Source organism: Bacillus rossius, chromosome 16, assembly GCF_032445375.1.
Source record: "Bacillus rossius redtenbacheri isolate Brsri chromosome 16, Brsri_v3, whole genome shotgun sequence".
Lineage (NCBI taxonomy): Eukaryota > Metazoa > Arthropoda > Insecta > Phasmatodea > Bacillidae > Bacillus > Bacillus rossius.
In genome coordinates, this window is record NC_086343.1 from 9,986,332 (window position 1) to 10,009,818 (window position 23,487).

At 40.6% G+C, this 23,487-nt stretch overlaps 1 protein-coding gene across 1 annotated transcript in view; it reads left to right on the top strand.

Moving 5' to 3' along the window:
* The window catches only part of LOC134540305 (uncharacterized), a 404,904-nt gene that overhangs the window by 369,757 nt on the left and 11,660 nt on the right, over window positions 1–23,487 (top strand). Inside the window, exons 4-14 of the mRNA XM_063382964.1 lie at window positions 478–743; window positions 6,216–6,378; window positions 7,484–7,682; window positions 9,448–9,573; window positions 11,690–11,806; window positions 13,591–13,764; window positions 14,629–14,757; window positions 16,088–16,201; window positions 17,665–17,985; window positions 20,592–20,923; window positions 22,467–22,567. Coding sequence (XP_063239034.1) covers window positions 478–743; window positions 6,216–6,378; window positions 7,484–7,682; window positions 9,448–9,573; window positions 11,690–11,806; window positions 13,591–13,764; window positions 14,629–14,757; window positions 16,088–16,201; window positions 17,665–17,985; window positions 20,592–20,923; window positions 22,467–22,567 — 2,042 coding nt within the window. The remainder of the gene's footprint in view (window positions 1–477; window positions 744–6,215; window positions 6,379–7,483; window positions 7,683–9,447; window positions 9,574–11,689; window positions 11,807–13,590; window positions 13,765–14,628; window positions 14,758–16,087; window positions 16,202–17,664; window positions 17,986–20,591; window positions 20,924–22,466; window positions 22,568–23,487) is intronic.

Genomic DNA, 23,487 nt, shown 5'->3' on the forward strand with positions numbered 1-23,487 from the left:
GTTAGCACCAGTTAAAATTTACTAAAAATTTTAAAATTCTGTATGTCCTAATATAACGTGTAGGTATGTGTAATGTGTGCTATTTAACTAGCATTTTCACTGTTTTGTGGCGAACATTTCCTTGTCGGTCACATGATGACCAAATAAAAATTTATTTTTACCCTATGTTTAGTTGCTTGTTCAAAAAAAATTTAAATCACAGTTAGATCCTCAAAAACTCAAGGCGATGGGATTTCCCAAATACGTGAAGCTCATGTTCGTTACGACCCTTATGTTCCCAACCCCCTCCCAAGAAAAACCCTTGTTCACTCTCCCACCAGAAATAATCCTGGATCTGCCCTTGTCTACGTATGTTCCTGATCACAACCACCAAGGATAGTACGTACTTGATTCTATTACAGAAGGTGGAAGGTTCAGGTTTTTTTGCATCGCACAATAGACCGCCGTGCTCTATCACCGTTCCCGGTTGTGTTGCAGGTGGGTGAAGTTCGCGGAGGTGCCGGAGTTGCACGCCGTCGGCAAGGATGCGGTGGCCATGCGCACGAGCTGCCACGTGGTCCTGTACGATGCAGGACGCCGCTCGACGGCCGTCCACCACGCCAGCGGCGGCGGGAAGGGGGACGGGGTGCGCTGCCTGGCGGGCCACCCCACGCTGGCCTTGTTCGCCTTCGCCGAGATGTGCCTGCGGCCGCGCATCTTGGTGCTCTCCTATCCCAGCCTGTCCCTCGTCTCGACTCTCACCGGTAGTTTGCTCGCAATCCACGTCATAATTGCAAGATTTTTGGGTAAATTGTAAGAGTCATGACTTTTTTTTGTAAAAAAAAAAAAATTCTAGTATTCATAAAGTAGGTAATGTGTTTCAACCCTTACAGACCTTCCTTTATTTACTACTGTTTAAAGTGACAGTGGCGTAGCCAGGATTTGTGTATGGGGGGTGTTAAGAAGCATGGGACCCCCCCCCCCCCCCTGTATTAAAGCGGGGGGGTCCGGGGGTCCTCCCCCGGGAAAATTTGGATTTTAAGGTGTAAAATAGTGCTATTTTAGCAGTTTTCGGTACTTAAATTTAAATATTGTAATGGTAAAAATTTTATTAATTTTAATATGAAATTTGTTTGAGTGATGAATAAGAAATTAATTAAAGATTTGGTGCTAAGGGGGGGTTTGAACCCCTAACACCCCCCTCCCCCCCCTGGCTACGCCCCTGCTCACAATCCACATCATAATTACAAGATTTGTGGGTAAATTGGTAGAGTCGTGACTTTTTTTTGTAAAAAAAAATATTCTAGAATTCATAAAGTAATGTGTTTCAACCTTTACAGACCTTCCTTTATTTTTACTACTGTTTATAGTGATACTGCCCCCACCATGTTTTGTTCCTTAATAGTGTACCTGAGACAGTTTTTGCGAGAGCTTACCCTGATCCTGTTGTCACCACCCTACTGTTTACTTGATGCTAGCTGCAACTTTATCCTGTGGTTCTCCAGAGATCCTTAGGAACATAGTGTGGCTGAGACAGTAAAAAAAGGCAGGGAGCTTTAATGTCAGTACTTTACAGCTGCAGCCAAGACTTTTTTCACCCTAAGTGATTTTACATTTCAAGTGAATATTGTTCAATATTTAACCAATTAGAGTGGGAAACAGTCTTGGCCACGGCTGTAATGTAATGACATTAAAAATTCCTGTGTTTTTGGCAACAGCCTCGGCTACGTTATAATCTCTGAATAATGACAGGATCAAGTCGCAGCTGGTATCAAGAAAACTGTAGGATTGCGACAACAATCAAGGCAATCTCTCATAAACAGTCTCGGCTACTTTCTCAAAGCACAACATGGCGTATCACTGAGCAGGCAACCTAAATGAACCCCTAAACTGTAGTTTCTCAGAATCCAGGTGGAATTTTAAAATGCTGTTTCATTGCTAAATAAAGGAACAACTGTAGTGTTCAAGACAATAATTTTTGGAATTCTATTTTTTTTTTTATGGGAAATGCAAGAATCTTACAATTTAACGGTTGTGTGTGTATGGTTTTTGTGGACAGTTCTGAGGACTAAGAATGAATAGAATAATTTTAGATAGTTTCATGTTTATTGAAGTATAACAACCACAACTTGGACTTATTTTTTGAAGCTTGGGGGATGCAGATATTCCAAGTTCACAGTTTTGTTAGGTTTCTAATATTATATGGAAATTTGCTGGGTGAATGAAGTAGCGAGTGATGCTCTGCTTTAAATTTACTTTTGGCTCATTGCGTATTTGCCACACATCAATCAAAATAAACTTAAAAATATTAATTTTAAACTAGTGTAATGTGTTTTTAAACAAAAAAAAAAAAATATTTTCCTCTTTAATTTTCTGACAAGGATTTTTTATATAGATCTATGCTTGTTGTTACTACTAAAGAGAACCTTCTTTTATTATGTTATTAGTTTATGTGGTATTATTTATGCTATTTGGACTGATGTTCGCCAGTAGAAAATATGCATTAAATTAAAAGGATAACTTATCCATAATATTTTGCTGTAGAGTTCATGTGGCAGTTTATATGCATTAGAATGCCACCTACACACATTCACTATAAGGCTTCTTTACTACCATTATTTGAATACTTAAAATAGGTACAGTTAGACACATGCATTAAATTATATCAAAAATACCGGCAGGAGTAGTTTTTTCTTCAGTAGTTATTTCACAAGTTTTTTGGCAAACACACAATTGCTTGTGGCACCAATGGCATAGCGAGGGGCAAGGTGCCCCCCCCCCCCCCCACCTTTCCAACTAGGATATAAATAAGAAAGTAAATTGCAAATTAAGTTCACACCTTGCATCAGAGGTGTCACAATTGCACATACAATACAGAACACACTCTGAGAGAAGGTGGACGACTTTACTTTTTTTTTTAATCCAGAGCTTAAAATTTTCCTTTTAGATAAAATTCTATAGGAACTTAAAATATTTTTCACTGAAATTTTGGTTTTTTCGAAGTACTTGCTCGTAAATATTTGACTTCTAATATCAGTGCAGTGATTCTGGCAGATTATAGGCGAAAGATTTGTAGATTGAATCTTTGTGAATCTCCACATAGGTAGAAGGGGCCTCTTTTCAAACCAAATTCTTAGCTAGGCTGCCAGAGGGCAGGCAGGTCCGTCATGGGTTAGAGGTAAAGAGGGTAGAACCCCGGGCCCTGCATGAGTTTACTCTTATAGACAAGTAGGTTGAAATTACAAGTCTTTTTGCTCATTTACATTTATGCCCTCTGTAATGTTTACAGCAGCAGGGTTCCCAAATGGGTCGCGGAAGGGTTACAGGTGGGTCGTGACTCGATCCTAAAACTATCAGAAACCATCGAATAAACCATCAGGAAAAGATAAGAAAAATCGAAGCAAATCACGTGCAAACACGTACATATTGTTAAATAAATAACTGTTTTGCTACAAAGTGCTTGTATTTTGTCAACCATTTTGAAATATCAGAACACAAATTGTTTATCAATAATCAATCTGTATCTTAAAAAAGCATATATATGTGTGTGTGTGTGTGTGTATATATATATATATATATATGCATATATGCATATATATACATACATACACACACACACACATATATATATATATATATATATATATATATATATACATATATATATATATATATATATATACACACACACACACACACACACACACACACACACACACACATATATATATATATATATATATATATATATATATATATATATATATATATATATATATATGCAATATTTGATGGTAAATTGTATATACATAAGGAAGCAGGTGCGTAGGAAGCAAATATTTAATGGGGGGGCAAAGGAGAGTATTATTATAAGTGGTGGATTTAACAAAGGGGGTGTCGGGGGGCTCTCCCCCGGTAGAAAAAAAATTGTATTCTAAGGAGCAAAATGGTGCTATTTGCTATTTAAGCATCTTTCGTACATAAAAATAGACTGTACTACTAGCAGAAATTTTAACTTTTTTTATAACAAATTTACTTAAATTTACTTAAGGCTCGGCATCACAAAACAGTGTTCACTTTTCAGTTTTTGTCTCGTAGAATTCATTTTAAAAGCAATTTGTTGAATTTTCCCACTGCACAGAGTACATAAATTACAAGCACCTTCAAATTTAGTCCCCAGATATCATCAAGTTATCTAGAGCTGTAGAAAAGACAAATATGTATTTATAATTACATATATGTTTCACTAATTGCATCATAATTACATGACGGTGGTTGAAGATTAATATTTGTAGTGTGAGATAATATATTTTGCCAACTATCTATAGCTATAGTTACATTTTCTTAATATGTGCTAACAAACAACTGCAATAATCAAGACAAGCTATAATCAAATATTTAAGTAAGGCTGAGCTTTGAGTAAACAATTTAACAAAGACGTAATTATCCCACTCATTGCCCACTCTTATGTAAATTCATTTGAATATCAGGACAGGAGAACTCTTAATGTTACACACCTTTAATTAAATATTCTTAGATGATGCCAATATTCAGAATGTATTGACACAAGCATATGGTGTACCTAGTCTCCACTGAATATTACTTTAAAACGTGACAGAAAATCTGCTTTACCATTAATAAATCTGAAAATCTAAATATCTTATGATAGTTATATGACAAAATAACACATTCAAATTGATAAAGTCAAATCACAATATAACAAAACTCGGAATAGGGAGCCGTTTAAAATTAAAAAAGTCACCAAAAATTAATTTTTCGAAAAATGCAGTTCTACTTATAAAAAAAAAAAAAATTGAAGATGGAAAAAAGCTTTTCGCAATAACACTCATATCATTTTATTCAGGAAAGTCGAAATTTTATTTTGGTATTCAAAATTAGAAAAGTCAATATTTTAATTTTTTTACTGTCGGACTCCCCTTAAGAATAAGTAAAAAATGCGAACCCCACAGAATAGGCGAGATAAGATGCTTAAAAATAACTGCAAATCTGCTTGATAAATCCTTGTTCAATGATTTGTAGATTCCAAGAAATTTTTTTATTACTTGATGGAATAATCACGAGCGACGAGCGGAAAAAAATAATGTACCGACATACTAAACTTTAATGTTAAATAGGTATATTACATATGGTTTTCGGGATCATGTAAAAATTCGTCTCAGTCTAAACTGCTCAAAAGTAATACCTGAGTTAAAGGAATCCAACTCTTCTTTAGGATCTTTGTCTTCACAGGCATTACAGCCTAATGTGCACTGCTTTTTAGGCGGTGGTTGTGATGAACTGCAGGACTGTGCAGAACGGTTGTTGAAGAAAAAGTTGATGCTTTTCTGAGTCATTGTACGCCGCAAAAATTAAAATACTGTTATAAATTTTCTCCTTAAACCCTAAATGCTTTTCATCACTGCCATTCCGCACTACTCACTCACGATACTACAGATAAATAAGTTTATTTTAAACAGTTCTGTAGTACGGCTCACAAAGTTTCTTGTACTTAAAAGCAAGACGTACAGCTGTTGAATGATGACTGATGTGGAAAGCGCTCTGCACGTCAGGTCGTTGCCATTAGGTAGAAACTAGGCGGGGTGAATGCAAGGGTCTGAAGGTCAGGTAGACAAGGGTGGACAAAAACGGAGCGTAAGCTACTGCAACGAGCGAAAACATTTACTGGTCTTATATACCACAATATTTCCGCTATCAGCACTGTGAAACGTGAATATTTAGAAGAAAATAAGAACAGTTGCCGTATTTATTGTGCCTGTAAACTTATCAAAAAGTCTTAATTTATTTTAAGAATAAAGTAACGCACAGACATGAAAATCCCACAAAACCACTTAGCATTGCAATGAAGACAATGCCTCTTGTTCATCTGATGCTATGGCCGGACAAAACCATCACTTTGCCCGGCCATGAAATGTTATGGCCGGGCAGTCGCCTGGGTCGCCCCCCCCGGTTCCTATGCGCCTGTAAGGAAGGGATACGATACAAATAAGGTTTTTTACTCCACCGTGGACCGATAGACCGTGGAGGTATTCCTATAAGGAAAGGTGGGTCGCCAGCTGCTAAAAACGTTTGGGAACCACTGGTTTACAGTATATATGTGTATATTTAATGGAGTTAAAAAGTGGTACATTAAGTAATGTACTCCCGGGCCCTTGGTTTTTTTGGACGGCCCATGCAGTCGACGTTTCTGGTATGTAGCTGGGCGCGTGTGTGCGAAGGGAAGAGCGGCGGGGGCTACCTGTCGCTGGTGCTGACGGAGACGGACCTTGCGGTGTCCCTGAGCGCGTACCCCAAGTTCGCGGTCACCGTGTGGTCCTGGCGGAAGGGCGAGCGGCTGGCGTGGCAGGAGAGCGGCCTAGTGCACCTGGAACAGTCGCTCAGGTGACCTCGTCGGGCCTCTTCGGTTGTCCCCGCGCTCGTGTTCGTGTTTTGCTGGAACGCAGTTGTTTCTGCTGGTGTTCACGCGTTTGCACATGTGAATGATGTTGACAGTGCACTTATGCCTGCTTCCTTAAATCCCTATATTTTTTTTTTATAGACTTTAGGGACGGTTATTCCAAATACACAGCCTCAATTTTTATCTCGTGAATTAAAGTATTCAACATAAAATTTACCGATTTTCCACCGGCTTACTCCTTCGTACAAGTTCACACACCAAACACCAAGCAAAATAAAACTGTGTCTGTGACCTTGAATGGAGTGACAAGGGCTGGCCCACCCTGTGTGCGTACGGTTGAGCCCGCAACAGATGGATCATGTCTGTATGTGTTTGTCATGCACTTATTTGTTTAGGATGTGTCGTCATTGTACCTGCGTAGGTGCATGCACGTGATTATTACGAATTAACTTTGTATCAATTGGTGTCATTGTTTAGCTAGGACATTGATTCGGGTGTCATTGCGAAGAGCTCGCGAAGCACTACTAGGACCAAAATTAATAAAAAAATGGAAATTAATTAAATTAGTTAAAAGCTTGATAATTTATTACGTATTTAATACGAAGCAATTCTTTTGATTTCACCCCAACGTTTTCAGGAAAAATCTACGGCGCGGGCCCAAACTGCACTCTATCTGGTTTCTCTCTCTCTTTCTCTCTCTCTCTGAAAACGTGTATTTACATATGTGTGTTATTTCTCCATTTTTTTTTTTTTTGTTCTTGCCAGCAGCTGTTGACTTCTCGGTGCTGACTGCTACGCTTCCTTGGGTAAAAATTTGCACTTCCGTTTTTCCGCAGCAAAAGAGTTATGGTCCTTTACGTTCTTTAGATGATTCATGCAACGGGGGAACTGGACTTATGCCATCGCAGTTTTGCACCGTATATCACGGGAAAAAATTCATAAATGCAAAATAAGAAGTAAATTTTTTTTTTCGTTCTTTATTTCTAGTTTTTTGCATTTATCAATTTTTTTCCCGTAGCGAAGGAATTACATGAAAATCAACGGCGAAGGTCCTGCCGACCAGCCCTCACTCCCTGCTGTACGGGGCAGGTGCGGGCTCGGCTGGCCCACCACGGTGTGCCAGGCGGCGGGACCGGGCCCCCTGCTGCTGTGGGAGGTGGGCGTGAGCGGCAAGCTGTGCGGGCTCACGAGGCGGGTGGTCGCCCTGCCGGGACAGGCGCGCCACTGCGGGCTGGCCTGGGCCCCGGAGGAGCTGCTGGTGGTCGACGTGGCGGGGAACGTCTACTCGGTCGGTGCATTCAACGTCTCAACTCTCTGCAGGAGTGATCAGGGGCGCAACAACCTCTGAAACCTTGAAGTGGGGGAAAACGGGGGCAAAGAAAGTGCTGTGTAATCGATTTTTAGATAATAAAACTTCTTAAATAGCACCATTTTCCACCTTGAAATACAATATTTTCCCTGGGGGAGGACACCCGGACCCCCCCTTTCAATAGGGGGGATCGATAATTCTTTATAAATAGGTATATTGCTCCCCCTTTGGAAATTTAGTTGTTGCGCCCCTGGGAGTGATCACGGGAAAAATGGAAACGGAAGTGGATGAACAGATGGCGGACCACATGTGTAGCGACGTAAACCAGTGTGCGGTTAACTTTCGTAAATATTAAGGGACGTACCAAACATATTGATATGTCAAATGTAACTTTGTGATGGTGAAACTGCCCTGGGATTCATTTGGTAAAATAAAATGGTCATAGTGAAAAGTAATTTCACGTTTTAAAATACATAAGAAAACTGGCATTGCAATGATTATAGTACACATTCTCCTTCATAATTCCCAATAGGCTTAGTAGCACAGGATAGAGTACGGTTTTGTTGATCTCAGGAGATGTAGTTATAATCTCGCCCCGGGAAAGTTTTGTGTACTTTTTTTAATAATTTAATAATATAATAGTTTTACATAATGATGATGATGATGATGAATCAGCTCATTAAGGTTTAGGTATTTTTGAAGGAAGTATTTACAGATTGATTTCAGTCGTTTAAGCAAAAACAAATATACCAACATATACTTAGTGTTATGTGTTTTTAAAATGTTTCAGGTTGATATTTTAGTAATGCCATAGAAGTATTAACTTCTAACATGTAAGGAAATTTTATAGTGTTAACTTTTCAGTGAATTCGAACAAGATGGGCAATATTTTAATAACATTCCTTGTCGAGAATCAGGTCCAAAACCAGGGTTTAGGATTATTTTGCTTTTATAAGAGCAGTTCTTTTGTGCTGTTATCTGCAAGTGATGATGGCAAGCAATGTTTACATTTCAGGCAGTGAATTATAGCTTGTTTTCGAGGCATTCATTTACTTAGAATGGTAAAGATGCAAATGACTTTTAAGTTCTCACTATATAAAAAAAGACGAATCACATAAATTTTAAAGGAATTCCGCTGCACGAGGTGTGATAAATAATCTAAATAAGCAAAAGACTGTAAGACTGGTTCCTAGAGTTTTGTATCTGCATCCCAAAACTTTCAGAGATTTTGTAGAGGGATGATGTAATGGAAAGACCTTTCCAAGTAGGGTTTCCAAATTGAGGCAGTTCATCTTCAACTGTTGTTTGAGATGCGCTTGTTAATGAGTGCATCCAGCATGAGTAGAGACCTGCAAAATTCGCGGATTCATTCGGTGATAGGCTAGAATTCAAACACACATACATCTTAGATAATTTCGCTATTGGCTTACTGCTCATCTGGACGAATCTCAACCAGTTATAAACCCTCAACCGAAGAAGGATCGAATCACAGACAAACCAGCCGAGACGACTTACACAAGTCGGCAGCCAACGAACTTGCGTCGTTTGCCCCGAGTGTACAGGGGGTATGCGCAGTCTTATGCTGAAGGCCATACGAAACCGCGAATTTTTTCAGGTCTCTAAGCACGAGCCACATACATTTTTTTCTTGGCCCGCTGAGCAACGTGGTCTCGTGCTGATGTCACGCGCTTGCGAAACAGACGAGGGCCTACCTCGACGGGGCGTGCCCCTCGCTTGTGCCCAGGTCGAGCGGGACGGCCAGGAGGCGCTGCTGTCGCTGCAGTGGAGCGGGGAGGACGCGGGGGCGACGCCCGCTGTGGCCTGGTTCAAGGGCGGCCTCGCGCTCTCCGGCCCGGACGCGTCCCTGCAGGTAGCCAGCCGCTTAAACCAGTTCCAGACCATGGGTGTCCCCCCCCCAATAATAAAAGTGTTCAATTTCGTCCCCTCCAATGATATATTTAGTTTCGTAGTTATATTAAAAATATGATCTCTGTGGTACAACCCATATGTTGCGCATGGTGCATTTAGTCCAATTGTGGTAATGTGAGCACTTTTTAATTCGATATTTGTGTAAAATAAAAATCAGGTCCGTTATCGAATACAGATATGTTTAACTGTGTTTTTACAAATTTGTTCTCTGAAAATATTTTTTATAAAAAAATAAATTATATATTGCAACCAACTATAATTAGAATATTTAGGAAAGAAAAATGCCTTAAATCCACCTTTTTGCACCTTCAAACCCCAAATTTTCCCGAGGGAGGACCCCCGGGCCCCCCGCTTTTTTCCAGGGGATGGATATTCCTCAACACTAAATCAATTGAAGTCCCCTCTAAAAAATATATCCTTGCGACGCCCATGTCCAGACAGTCGGTGATACACTTGTAGCATTGTGTCCGCAGGTCTCGGAAGTCTCCAAAAGCCATGGATAAAACCGTGAAAATGTCACACTAAATATATACAGCTGTGGTGCTCAAAGTGTAGAAACTTTAATCTCCAGTAGCTTTTTGGTTACTCTCACTCGGTTATTTGATGCCCCACTTCAGTTCATAGTGGCACATCAGATATAAATATATACATATTTGGTGACTGTCCACTTAATCATGTGAAAATAATCTCTGAAAAGTTTTAGTTAGCTTTCCAACTTAAAAATCTGTACGTTCTGTGATTGGTAGGAAATGTAATATGATATTGGCTCATGTTTACACACACACACACACATACACATTACGTAGATATAATTAAAATATCACCTTTTGATGAAACAAACATGTAGAAAAATTTTATTGAAAGGTCCTGTAAAAGTCTAGTAATTGGTTCACCATGTAATTGTACACAACCTGTTTGAATGTTATATAAAACTACGTAGCGATGATTCCTTCAAGAGTCTGCTGTATATAAACACCACCCTTGCTCTGCACTGGCACTGCTGCCAACCCTCGAGACTGGTGTGCTAGTTTGAATGCTGGTTTGCGCACATTCATACGCATGCACACAGACCCAGGGAGTTCGATGAGAAGATGGGGGTAGAGAACGGACGCACCTCATTGGGCTCTATCGAGGGGCTCATGCAATGTCACCTTATTAGGGTCAGTTTTCAGGTTTATCTACATTCGTGTTACGAAATTTAATCAATAATTAGGCACTACCACTACCATCTCAGTTTTTAATTTTTGACGTGACAACGTCTAATAAATCGATGAACGCCGGCTGCACGCACTAAAAAGTGCCCGTTACGCACATTGTCCCGTTACGCCGTGTCCCTTTACGCTCATTGTACGCTTGCGCCGCATCTTTCTCTCTTCCACTCGATTGGAACAACCATCGATTTGACTTTTTCCAGGCACATTATCCTTGAACACTCCCATTTGTTTCCTACTTTTCCTATCATCGTCCTATCCTTAACAGAATAACACAGATTGGAAGAAGTTAAATAGCAAACATGTATAAAAGTTATAGTTAAAATAATCTGCTCGTTAAAGTAATACACATATTTGAATTAATGAGTGCAAATAAAAGTAAATTTATCAATTAAATTGTAGATTTCATTTCACTCCTTCTTTGTATCCATACAAAATAGTGATAATTCAATAAAAATGATTCAATTTTATTCATAAAAGTATGCAATCATTTCATCAATGTTTTATTATGACCTTGTTACGTTAAACTATCGTCCGTAAACCGACTTTACAACCAACCAATTTTTTAATATTACTGGGTTTGAAATTTAGGTCAGGAAAAAGGAATTTTTAATTAAAGAATTTTTTTGGACAACCTGTCCATTCTCATCTCGTCACCATTCATCATGAGGACCTGGATGTTGACGAGACGTCATACATAATTAATTAATTCATTAATTCTCTTATTGTGCCGTGTGAACGTGCTGTGACGTGTGACATGTGTGACGTTATAATAAAAAGCTGTAGGTTTTCAAAGTTTTAACCCTCAAGTGTGTAGCTACGTAGACACAATTTTTTTGGCTGTAGTTTTTGAAGCGGACCGCGGACGGCTGGACGCAGTTGTGGGCTGTGAAGCCAGCGGAGCCGATGGTCAGACTGGGAAGCTTGGCACACACGGACGTCCTCCTGTGCATGTCCGATCGGGTGAGAGCAACCGCCTTTCCGTTGGAAACATTGTTCTGTTTGATTATAGTTACGGCCCACATTTTATGGGATTCTATCTTAACTAGGGATGGGCCAATAAAATTCTCAAATATGTACGATTAAATACTTAGTATTGGAAGGATTCAATATTCGAGGACAAAGATTCAAAGAAAATTATTACAGGAAATAAAGTAAACTAAAAACAATTCAACACTGGTAACCTCTGAAGGATACTAGGTCAATGTTTTTCTTTATACCTATCCTGTTACCATTCCCGCAAGATATTGTACTTTCAACATGTTATCCTACTTACATTATAAAAGCGAAAGTTTGTGTGCATGTTTGTTAACTCCACGACGACGCTCGAACCGCTGAATGGGTTTGGATGAGGTTTGGCATACAGCTAGCTCATAACCTGGATTAACACATAATCCACATATTACTATGAAATTCCATCCCTAACGGAGTGAAAAAAAGGGTAAATTCATTTTTATAACAGAAAATCATAGGACAGAGCTTAGTGCAGCTCATGGCGGCTAGCAAACTAATGGTGCTAATAACAGTTCAGTTTTGAACTTCGTAAATATATGGCGCTGCCTTGAATTTTAAATGCATTATCATTAGGGGGTGTCCGTCACGTCTTGAATTTTCATTCTTTTGTCCTGTATGCGTTCCTAATAACCCCATATTATTGGAACTAGAATTTTAGCAGTGGTCCACTGAAAAAAAAATATATATATATATATTAATTGTGTGGCCTTGATTTCCATCTGCTGCTGAAATAGTTACCTTGTCACCACTCACCACCTCCGGCTAGCTCAAATTAGGTGATGAGTGGAACGTACATGCTACAGGTCACGGAGAGAGAAGAAATTTATTCACAAAGTTCGATGTATTACCTGTTTTATTTATTTATGTAAAAATCACACTATGTTCTGTACAACAGAGCACACATAAATAAAATTTAACGGTACCTCCTTAAAGAAGAAAAAACATGAGCCATCGCTCGGCCAAGGCCTGCTCGGCCCGCCGCCCGAACAACGACCTCTCTGCCTGGTGCTCGGACAATGACTACCTGGTCCGGTGCTCGGACAATGACTACCCGGTCCGGTGCTCGGACAGTGACTACCCGGTCTGGTGCTCGGACAATGACTGAATTTTTACAGCCTTCCTTCCCTTTGTGCGGGCAGTGTTCTGGGCTCGCTGACGTAATCTTCAGCCAATCACAGTGCCTGGCAACAGAGGCCCAACGAAATGCTTGCTTCTGTTCCCAAGACGCAGCGATTTTGTCTCTCTTTCTCGCACTCCCCCGTGACCGTGACTCACACGCCTAGCGTGTGAAACAAAGCCTCGGTCGTGGAAAAAAACGAAGGAGAATTACGTCCACATGCCCTCCCACACACAAAGAGACCAGCAAAAAATTTTACTAGAAAAATAAACTTATGAATTTTAAAAATAAAAACAATAAACCCGGAGAATCACGTTCACAATGACTTCGAAAGGAAAAAAAATTTACATCTAACCTGAAATTTGACAAAAACATTTATAACAAATCATGCTTACTGGATTGTATGAGGAAGGCTGTAATCTGGGTTGTTACAACATCTTATTAAAACTATCCTATCTTTCGGGTCAGACCTACAGGTATGTTTTGACATTTGTAAAAATAAATGTTTTTTTTTTTTTTCCCACAGAAATTCTGAAACAGTGTAACTACTCTGTGCATGGTCACACACCCAACGCCTCACATTTCAAGTCGATCGGCATTATTGTGGTGGCTGCAGGCTGTGCTGTACCAGCTTCAGACGGAGACAGAGCGCGGATCGGAGCTGTTGGCCGTACAGCAGTACGGCTGCAGCTTCGTCCTGTCGTGCGTGCTGCTGCCCACGGGAGAGCACTGCCTCGCCGTCGGCCGGGACGGCTTGCTGACCGTGTGGGAAACTGCCTCCGGCGCAGCTGTGAGTCATCCGCCGCGCAGTGTTGCGAGCAACGAACCTGTGCGTCGATCGACGCAGTCAAACCCGCGATAACACAAAACCGAAGGGGACCAGTATTCTTGTTACTTTGCAGTAACGAGGTTTGTATTAACTAGAGATGGGGGGGCCAATCAAATCCTCAAATCCCATCAAATCCCATCAAATCCTTAGTATTCGAAGGAGTCGAGATCCGAGGAAAAAAATATTCGCTTAATCAAAGCTTCGCACAGGCCCACAGTAAGTTCCGTATCCCGTTTTCGCTTTCCCTCGACTCGATTGGCACTATAGGGGCAGTAGTCAGGATGAGTCAAGGGGGCCAGTTACTGCTACTGTGTTCTTTGAGTACAATAATGGTTATCCACTGGTTGTAGTTACGACATGTCTTTTACCAACTGTTGACCTGGTCGTACCCCTACCTTGTCAAGACCTCTGAGTGAGACGTGAAGCTAGGCATCTCTGTCTCCCATAGCTCAGCTGCTTTGCTTTGTGGCGAGGTAGCCACTGAGACTCAGAATGTCTTGGCCTCTATTTTGCGCCCTTCCCAAAGAAGCGAAAGCTCTCGAATAGAGGGACAAGTGTCTGGTCTCAATTTTCATTGTTCGCATTGTTTTTGCATATTTAGCTGAATGAGTTTTTTTTGTGCGGTTCTTTTGAAGTACAATTGAGAAAAAGCTACAAACTTAAAAAATTAAACATTCTAGTTCAAAATTGTAATGTCATTGACTGTTACATGACTGAATACGCGTGAGTGTGAGCCATACAGGTAGTTCAAGCTGAGCTGAATAAAAGGGAATTCAGTCTTCTAGAGCTGGTAGCACTGCATGGCCTGTTGCCTCTGTCTCGCAGGTTGCTGCTGTTCACTTGAATCACCAGTACTTGGCGATTTCGCCCAATCCCATCGTGCCGTACGTGGTTCTGAGCAGACCTGACGGTGCTCTCGACTTCATCAGCTTGCATAATCCGGCAGAGCCGCAGGTAGGTACCGCCAGTTCTCGAATTTCCTGCATCGGAGCTTAAAATTTTCAGGTTAAAATGATTGATAAATATATCTACGTTAAGTTGTGCTGAACGAAGTTTGAAATTTTTGAACCGAACAAGTGATTTAGGTTCATTGACAAATTTGTGTCTTTTCTCTATCTCTAAATGCCTATATAGAGATGATGGAATGGCAGTTAAAGGCTATAGCTGCGAATAAATGCTATAAACATGTTTATAGGTGACTAAACGCTATAAAATCACTAACCAGCGAATTCCCGTGACACCATAATTTTCTCGTGCTTTTTTTTTACGGCGATAGTCTACATATACACATAAACAAAGCAAAAATAATGCTCTCTTGTATGAGCGATATGTTGTTTGCTGCAGAAAGATATTGAGAAACTAGGTGTCGTCATCGATACAAGCTATATGTTTGCTGTATTTATAGAGCAAGTACATCTGTTTGGCACCAAATATTGTTTACCAAGAACATAAGGATAAACATTTCAGCACAAATACAGGTCAAAACTTTATTTTCGACTAATGTGACTAAAGTGACATGTTTTCATTTCTGCCCTGTGTTAGAATGTTTGCCACTTGTCTGTGGTTTTAAGAAGATATTTTGAAAACATGTTTATTGAATGTTCGCATGAGACTTCAAATTACACTTTTAATCACATATTGTATGTGATGTACTAATTCATCCCAATATCCAACTATGGGATGTACGAGAAAATGGCGTAAAGTTCTGCCGTCAGAAACTCCAGAGTTCTACTGAGGAGACAGGAAGCGCGCCGCCAATCACTTCCGAGGTATCCCAAACTGTGTTGAACGCTTCCGGACCGTGCTGTATGCTCTCGAATAATCCCGGGCCGCGCCGAGTCCGTACATTCCTTGCTGGTGCCGGACCATCGAACACCAAACTACGGGAAGTCATGATTCATGAACATGATCATTTTAATGTTCCTAATTGTTTTTTTTTTTTTTTTTTAAGTTTTGGGGTATAGGTTGTTGACACACCCCGACTCGTCATGTTCACTTACTATGTTCCTTTACTATATTATGTAATTGCCTACACTTGAAACAAAAATAACTTTGTATGCATATCATAATAACTATACTTTTGTATTAAGCGAATTACATAACAGTGACTGTGAAAACACTTTGTATTAATGACAGTTTTGTATTAACAGGGTTCGTATTAATTGATCAAAAGTTATTAAAGTTACTAACAGTTATTAAAAATTATAGATCTCAGGAGGGTATACAATCATGCAAAAAAAAAAAATCAAGGGATAAACTTGGGATGTGGTTGATGTTACGGCAGGTAATGGACCAGGTGTGGCTGTGCAGCGAGCGTTTGGATGATGTTCAGTTTACCACATCCGGCCGGCTCATGGTGGCTGCTGCGAAGAAGAAAGGATGGCTCTTTCTCCTGGAGGTGATGTCGAGTGTCTTGTATCCACTTCACATGGTTTTGAAATTTCAAATTTTTAGATAGTGTGTGTTTTTTTTAGATTAATTTCATGGTGTTTGGTCACTAACTCGTATTCCATAGAACCCAGGTTTGAAACCCCAGGCCGATCATGATGGTTTTTATGGCTGTCGATTATGAAGGATTGCTGTCACATGTGAAAGGGTAGCTGTTGCATGTGAAAGGATGCAGTGGTATTTGAAGGATTGCTGTAGCATATGTAGGGTTACAGTGGTATTTAAAGGATGGGCTGTTGCATGTGAAAGGATGCAGTGGTATTTAAATAATGGATGTTTCATGTGTAGGGATACTGTGGTACGTGAAGGATCACTGTCCTATGTGAAGGGTAGCATTTACATGTGAAGGGTCAACTCACTGTGGTGTGTAGGGATCACTGTCACATGTGAAGGGCTGCTTCGTGTGTAAAGGATCACAGTTGCATGTGAAAGGATGCAGTGGTATTTGACTGATGACTGTTGCATGTGTAGCGTTTCTGTGGTACATACAGGATCGTTATCGTGTGTGAAGTGTGACTGTGGCATTGGAAAAATTGCTGTCGTGTGTAAAGGGTGGCTGTCACTTGTGAAGGGTGGCTGTGGTATGTGAAGGGTCATTATCGTGTGTGATGTGTGGCTGTGGCATTGGAAGGATTGCTGTCGTGTGTACAGGGTGGCTGTGGTATGTGAAGGGTCTTTATCGTGTGTGATGTGTGGCTGTGGCATTGGAAGGATTGCTATCGTGTGTAAAGGGTGGCTGTGGTATGTGAAGGGTCTTTATCGTGTGTGATGTGTGGCTGTGGCATTGGAAGGATTGCTTTCGTGTGTAAAGGGTGGCTGTGGTATGCGAAGGGTCTTTATCGTGTGTGATGTGTGGCTGTGGCATTGGAAGGATTGCTGTCGTGTGTAAAGGGTGGCTGTGGTATGTGAAGAGTCTTTATCGTGTGTGATGTGTGGCTGTGGCATTGGAAGGATTGCTGTCGTGTGTAAAGGGTGGCTGTGGTATGTGAAGGTTCTTTATCGTGTGTGATGTGTGGCTGTGGCATTGGAAGGATTGCTGTCGTGTGTAAAGGGTGGCTGTGGTATGTGAAGGGTCATTATCGTGTGTGATGTGTGGCTGTGGCATTGGAAGGATTGATATCGTGTGTAAAGGGTGGCTGTGGTATGTGAAGGTTCTTTATTGTGTGTGATGTGTGGCTGTGGCATTGGAAGGATTGCTGTCGTGTGTAAAGGGTGGCTGTGGTATGTGAAGGGTCTTTATCGTGTGTGATGTGTGGCTGTGGCATTGGAAGGATTGATATCGTGTGTAAAGGGTGGCTGTGGTATGTGAAGGGTCTTTATCGTGTGTGATGTGTGGCTGTGGCATTGGAAGGATTGCTGTTGCGTGTAAAGGGTGGCTGTCACATGTGAAGGGTCGTTACGTCATGTGTGAAGGATCACGCGGGCCAGAGGGTGGAGGTACTGTCCCGCGTGGAGGCGGCCGGGCCGGTGACCGACTACGCTCTCCTGGACGGGGGCAAGGATGCCGTGCTCTTGCTCGCGCTGCTGGCCTCCCGGCCGTTCCGCGGCGCGGGCCGCGAGGTGGCGGTCTACCGCAAGTCGGCCGAGTCCCGCGTTTTCGGCCCGCGTGGCGTCGCGCACCTCTGCGGTGACTACGTGCGGCTGTGTGCCGTGCCCTCCGGCGACCTGAGCGTCTTCGCCGTGCCGCGCGGGTCCAAGCAGGTGCACCTGCTGCGGCTGCTGGACGACGGAAGCGTGAGTGGTCCCGGGCGTCCGAGTGTCGAATTGCTTTCCACCGAGGCAACGCTGGGTTCCATCCACCGTGAATTACAACTCCAATAATTAAATATACAAGGTTTTGCGGTTTTATTTTTATGACAAATTCCTTTTTAAACATGAGATTTTGGTTTTATTCATAGACATTCAACAAATATGACACTATGTTGTTTCTTAATACTGATTTCACCAAAACAGTGCCATTTAGACTGATACACAATGCACTTTTTACAGTAAAATAATTTGTAATCAGCTCATCTTGTATAGAAATCTTCAGAATAAAAATAAATCTGCAAGAAGTTTATGTGTTGTAAAAAATGTACCAATGCCAGGAATCTAAAACAGGGTTATAATAATGTAATAAAAAATAGGAAGCTCAAGCAAAAGTAAAATCAATTTTTCACAATCCGTTTTGGTACAAACTTAAATTTAGGGTAAATTACATTAATTGAATTAATTTCATTAAAAGATTACATTTTTGTGATACATATGTGTTAAATTTTGTTGAAATGCTGATAAATTTAATTATTTTAATTGGCTTTCAGTACTTCATGATGTATTAATTTGCATTTTGGATGTTGGTATATATATATCTGAGATTTATAAACTCCTGCACCATTTGACCGATCATCATGAAAGTTGGCACATCAAAGTTTTTTTTCACGGAGAAGGAGTTTATGCTATTAATTTATTCTGTAACTCTCTACTAGATGGCGCTGCAACACATCAACTTGTATATCGTTCAACCAATCGCCATGGGTATATTCATTTTTATTACAGAAATTATCGGTCACAGACATACAAAAACTGATCTCGCTTTTTATAGAACCCAGGTTCGAATCCTCGTCTGGTCAACTTGATTACATTTTTCCATCGTTTCCCAAAATCACTCCAGGCAAATACTGGGATGGTATCTTACTGTTGGTTATGGCCGAGTTCTGTCCCAGCATCCCTGATCTGAGTCATGATTTTCCATCACAAACGACCTCGCTGAGTACATAACGTTAGTGTTTCCTTCTTACATTCATACTTCAGTTGACCAGCGATTGGTAAAGTACCTGTTGTGTATCATATTATTATTTGATCTACAGTCGAACCTCCATAATACAAACCTGAAGGGACCATAATTTTGTCACTTTGCAATAAAAAGTTTGTATTAACCAAACTATTACAAAATTTAATCACAACTGTTATATAATTTTTAATTCAAATCCAAATTAAGTTTAAACTTGCACACAATATTATACTGCATCAAAATTTACTTTTTTTTTTTAGGGATTGTAAAATACAATTTTAGGATGACTACACCCATGTCTCCAAAAAAAAATTTTTTCTCCTGTATCACACATAAAAGGATTGGGACAGAATAATATAGTTAAGATATGTATTAATACCTACAAAAAGACATACTACCATCAAATTTGGAAGAATAACATTTCCAAGCTTTTTCCCCCAGCTTAAAAGGAAACTAAGTAATAGCATCAGTACCTATTATTTTAGTTGAAACTTCACATTGTTTCTTTACATTATTCTGGAATATTTGTTTTGGCCATCCTTTATTATATTATGTAATTGCCTACACTTGAAACAAAAACAACTATACTTTTGTATTAAACGAATTACATAACAGTGACTGTGAAAACACTTTGTATTAATGATAGTTTTGTATTAACAGGGTTTGCATTAATTGATCAAAAGTTATTAAAGTTATTAACAGTTATTAAAAATTAAAGATCTCAGGAGGGTATACAATCATGCAAAAAGGATTAAGGGATAAACTTGGGATGCATGATACGGAACCTTTACCCCGATGGCAAACTTCCGAATTCTCTGGGGCGTAAGCAGAGACCTGAAAAAATTTGCTGGTTCATTTCGTGACACGCTACAATCCAAATAATTATACCTTAGTGGTGCTTCTGCCGTTGGTTCATTTGTTAATCTGGAGTAATGAGGGCCAATTAGAGACCCCTCACCCGTAGAAGTGCCCAGTCGAGACGACTCAGGAGTCGGCGGCCGATGAACATTTGGTGTTTGCCCGAGTGTGTAGAGGATAGCGGAGTCTATCCTGGAGGTCATTGAACCCGTGAATTTTTCCAGTCTCTAGGCACTTTGAATATATATATACTGTATAGAAGTCGCCAGCCCAGGTTAAAATTTCTAATACAGTTTTGAGGTAGTTGGTTAATTCACCGCCGCAATCGCCACCATCTCTAGGGCATCGACTCGTGGCGGTCCCCAGCGGACAAGTGTCAAACTCTTCAAACACCCCTATCCCCCTCCCGTTGAACGACCTCGAGCTGCAGTGAATGATGGATGTGGGAGGTGTGCGCGGGGGGAATGACAGCGGGCGACAGTGCTGCGCTCTAACGTGCAAGTAACAACCTAAGACGATGCAGGGCGTTACGCGGCAGCGCACTGCAGGCGGTGTAAGTTCCCAAGCTGCTCATCATACGCTCCTGAAAAAAACGGAGAGTAAATCCCATCCGCTCGCAACTTCTATACGGTATATGTGTTCAAAGCTAGGCATGAGTGCCTGACCGTGCTTGCCTCGAAGGTGATTCTCCGCTCCCGGTGTGTTCCTCCAGGCGGATGCGGTGCCCCTGTTCGTCCCCTTCTGCCTGAAGGACGCCCCCGTGCCGCGAACGGCGCCCTTGCCGGACCCCGTGCTTCAGCTGGTCGACGTGGGGCCGAGCTGCCACCAGCTGCGCAGGTTCGGGCTGTCGGCTTGGGAGTCCTGCCTGCTGTCGTTCGGGGCTGACGGCTCAACGGGGCTGTACGGGCCGCCCTCGCTGGAGGGGCGGGGTGTGTTCGCGACCCACCACCGGCACTCCGGAGGGGTGGCGGCGGCCTCCGCGGACCCCTCGGCGGGGCGCCTGGTCTGCCTCGGCACCGACGGGTCCCTCGTCGGCGTCGCCACGTGAGTGCCGCGCGTCGCCGGCGTCTCGCCCCACATCCGGCCAAACCCAAAAGGCTCTGATGCCCCCTCCACAGGGAAGGACGCTAACCGCCCAACCTGACGCAATGATGTGAGCGGGCCCGAAAAGGCTCGGAGCCACCGAGAAACAGACGGGAATAACAGGGGGAGTAGGGGGGTTTTAGAGGTTCAACCCCCCCCCCCCCTCCTTAGCTCCATATCTTTAATTAATTTCTTATTTGTCACTCAAACAAATTTCATATTAAATGAATAAAAAATTTTTACCATTACAACATTTAAACTTAAGTACCGAAAACTGCTAAAATAGCACTATTTTACACCTTAAAATCCAAATTTTCCCCGGGGGAGAACGCCCGGACCCCCCCCCCCCCCCCCCCGCTTTAATACAGGGGGTGGGGGGCGGGCGGCATGCTTCTTAACACCCCTCCATACACAAATTCTGGCTACGCCACCGGTGACAAGTATGGAGCATTGCTGCAAATAGTTAATAGAGGAAGCGGTAATACTCGTAAAAAAAAAAATACACTGGCTTAAAGGGCAACATCTACCACCTTTTTTTAGGTATATTTCGAAGGAACAATGACTGTTTCACTTGCGAAAATCTGGGTTTTCCAAAATAGTTTTTTTTAAGGATTTCGATTATCAATGGAGAAACTGGTGATTTCATATCGCGACAGGCTGAAATTAAAAACAGTTTCACCTGTAGCCTGCTTCTGTGACCGGAGGACTCTGAGTCTTTGGAAAACTCTCTAACGCAAGAAGTATTGAATCATGGGATTCCCAGTTAGGACATCTTTGATGTTAGCAGCGAATGAGCGAGGGATGTTATTCTAGAGGTAATTTTTTGATTATGATAGTTATTTTTATTATAATTTCAATAAATTAATTGGCTTAAACTGCAAAACTCCAATTTGAGAATGTAGTATGATAAATGTGCTGTTTTTACCTTTTTTTTTAAAAAAAAAAATTCAGCTGATTTTTAAATGAAAATTGTTTTTGGCAACTTTTGCTTTGGTAGCCTTAGTTTACTTGTGATTACAGAATTATGTCACTCTGAAATAATTTATTTTTTAGAATATAGACTTGCCCCAACAAAAAAATGGAAAGTGTTTTGTATCTTGGACAAACGGCTTTTGAAATGTCTGCACATTCTGGATGAATATGTTAACTTCAATAAAGTTTATAATATTATTTTAGTATTCATATAATATAAGGCAGAAAGTTAAAGGAAAAATGTTTTAGAAGACTTAAATTAATTAACATGTTAGGTTCTTAAATAGAGTAAATAGAGTAAAATTGTATACTGGTATTTAATTACCTTAAGTGCCAAAAAAACTGCTCCCTTGAAGCTATTACATATTACCATAAATTTGAATTTACCAAAATGTGTAAAATATGTTATTAAAAATGTCCAAAAGAAAAAAAAAACATCTTAAATCAATCTTTCCCATGCAAGAAACCATTCAAAAAACTTACCTTTTGCTTTTACTTTCAAATTAATGATGAACCTGATTCCTTGGAACAGAAATATTGGTGAAGACAACAGCGTGGAGACGCCACAAGATGCTGTCTCTACTGTTCAAGTTTATGTGCCTCCTGTTCAGACGTTACCCCTTGATACTGGAGGTTAGTTGAGTGCTTTATATAAAACCCTTAAAAATTTAACTCTTTTTTATTTTATAAGATTAAAATTAAGTATACTGCATTGGTGCTGTATGGGATGACAAAAATATATTTAAAAAAAATGAACGAGTCTTCAGTACTCGCTAGAGATTTGTAACATCTAACCTCGGTAATAAGCATATTTATGTGTTCTCGTGTTGCAAATATATTTACAATATGAAACTCAGACACAAAATTTAGCATAGCATCCGTAAAAACAAAATATTGACCGGAAACATTTTTAAACGCACATTATAACACCAAGTATATGTTTGTTTATTTGTTTATGCTTAATTGATTGACATGTCTCTACAGTATGATGAACACTGCACTGTCTCTTCATTTCAATGTTAACTAAAGATTGTAATGCCAGGATTATAACTTTTTTTTTAATTTGTCATTACAGTAGAACTTCGATTATTTGTGCCCCTATTAACCGGGCATTCGGTTAACTAGGTTCTCGATTAAAATTTAAACTTTTTTTTTTGGGAGGGAAAAACCAAGTCCGTGAAGTGTAATTGCACGCACCTATGGATATCAAATTGTAAATATAACTCATATTAATTAATAATTAGTGTCAGTAATACTCGTACATTTGTTTTGTTTAGATTACTTACGAAATTTTGCTGTATTATGTGACCTAAATACATTCGAATTTGATTACCCATAATTTTTGCTTATCTGTACTGATTCCCCCCCCCCCCCCCCCCAATTTCCACGGTTAATCAAGGTTTGACTGTATTTTTTTTAACTTTTTTAATACTTATGCGCAGTGGAAATTCTGTTCACAAAAGTTAATATATACGGATGAATCACGCGGGTCTGCCATCTTTTCAAGATTTCTGAGATTTCCACAGATGGTAGCTCCGTGTTTAAACATTCCC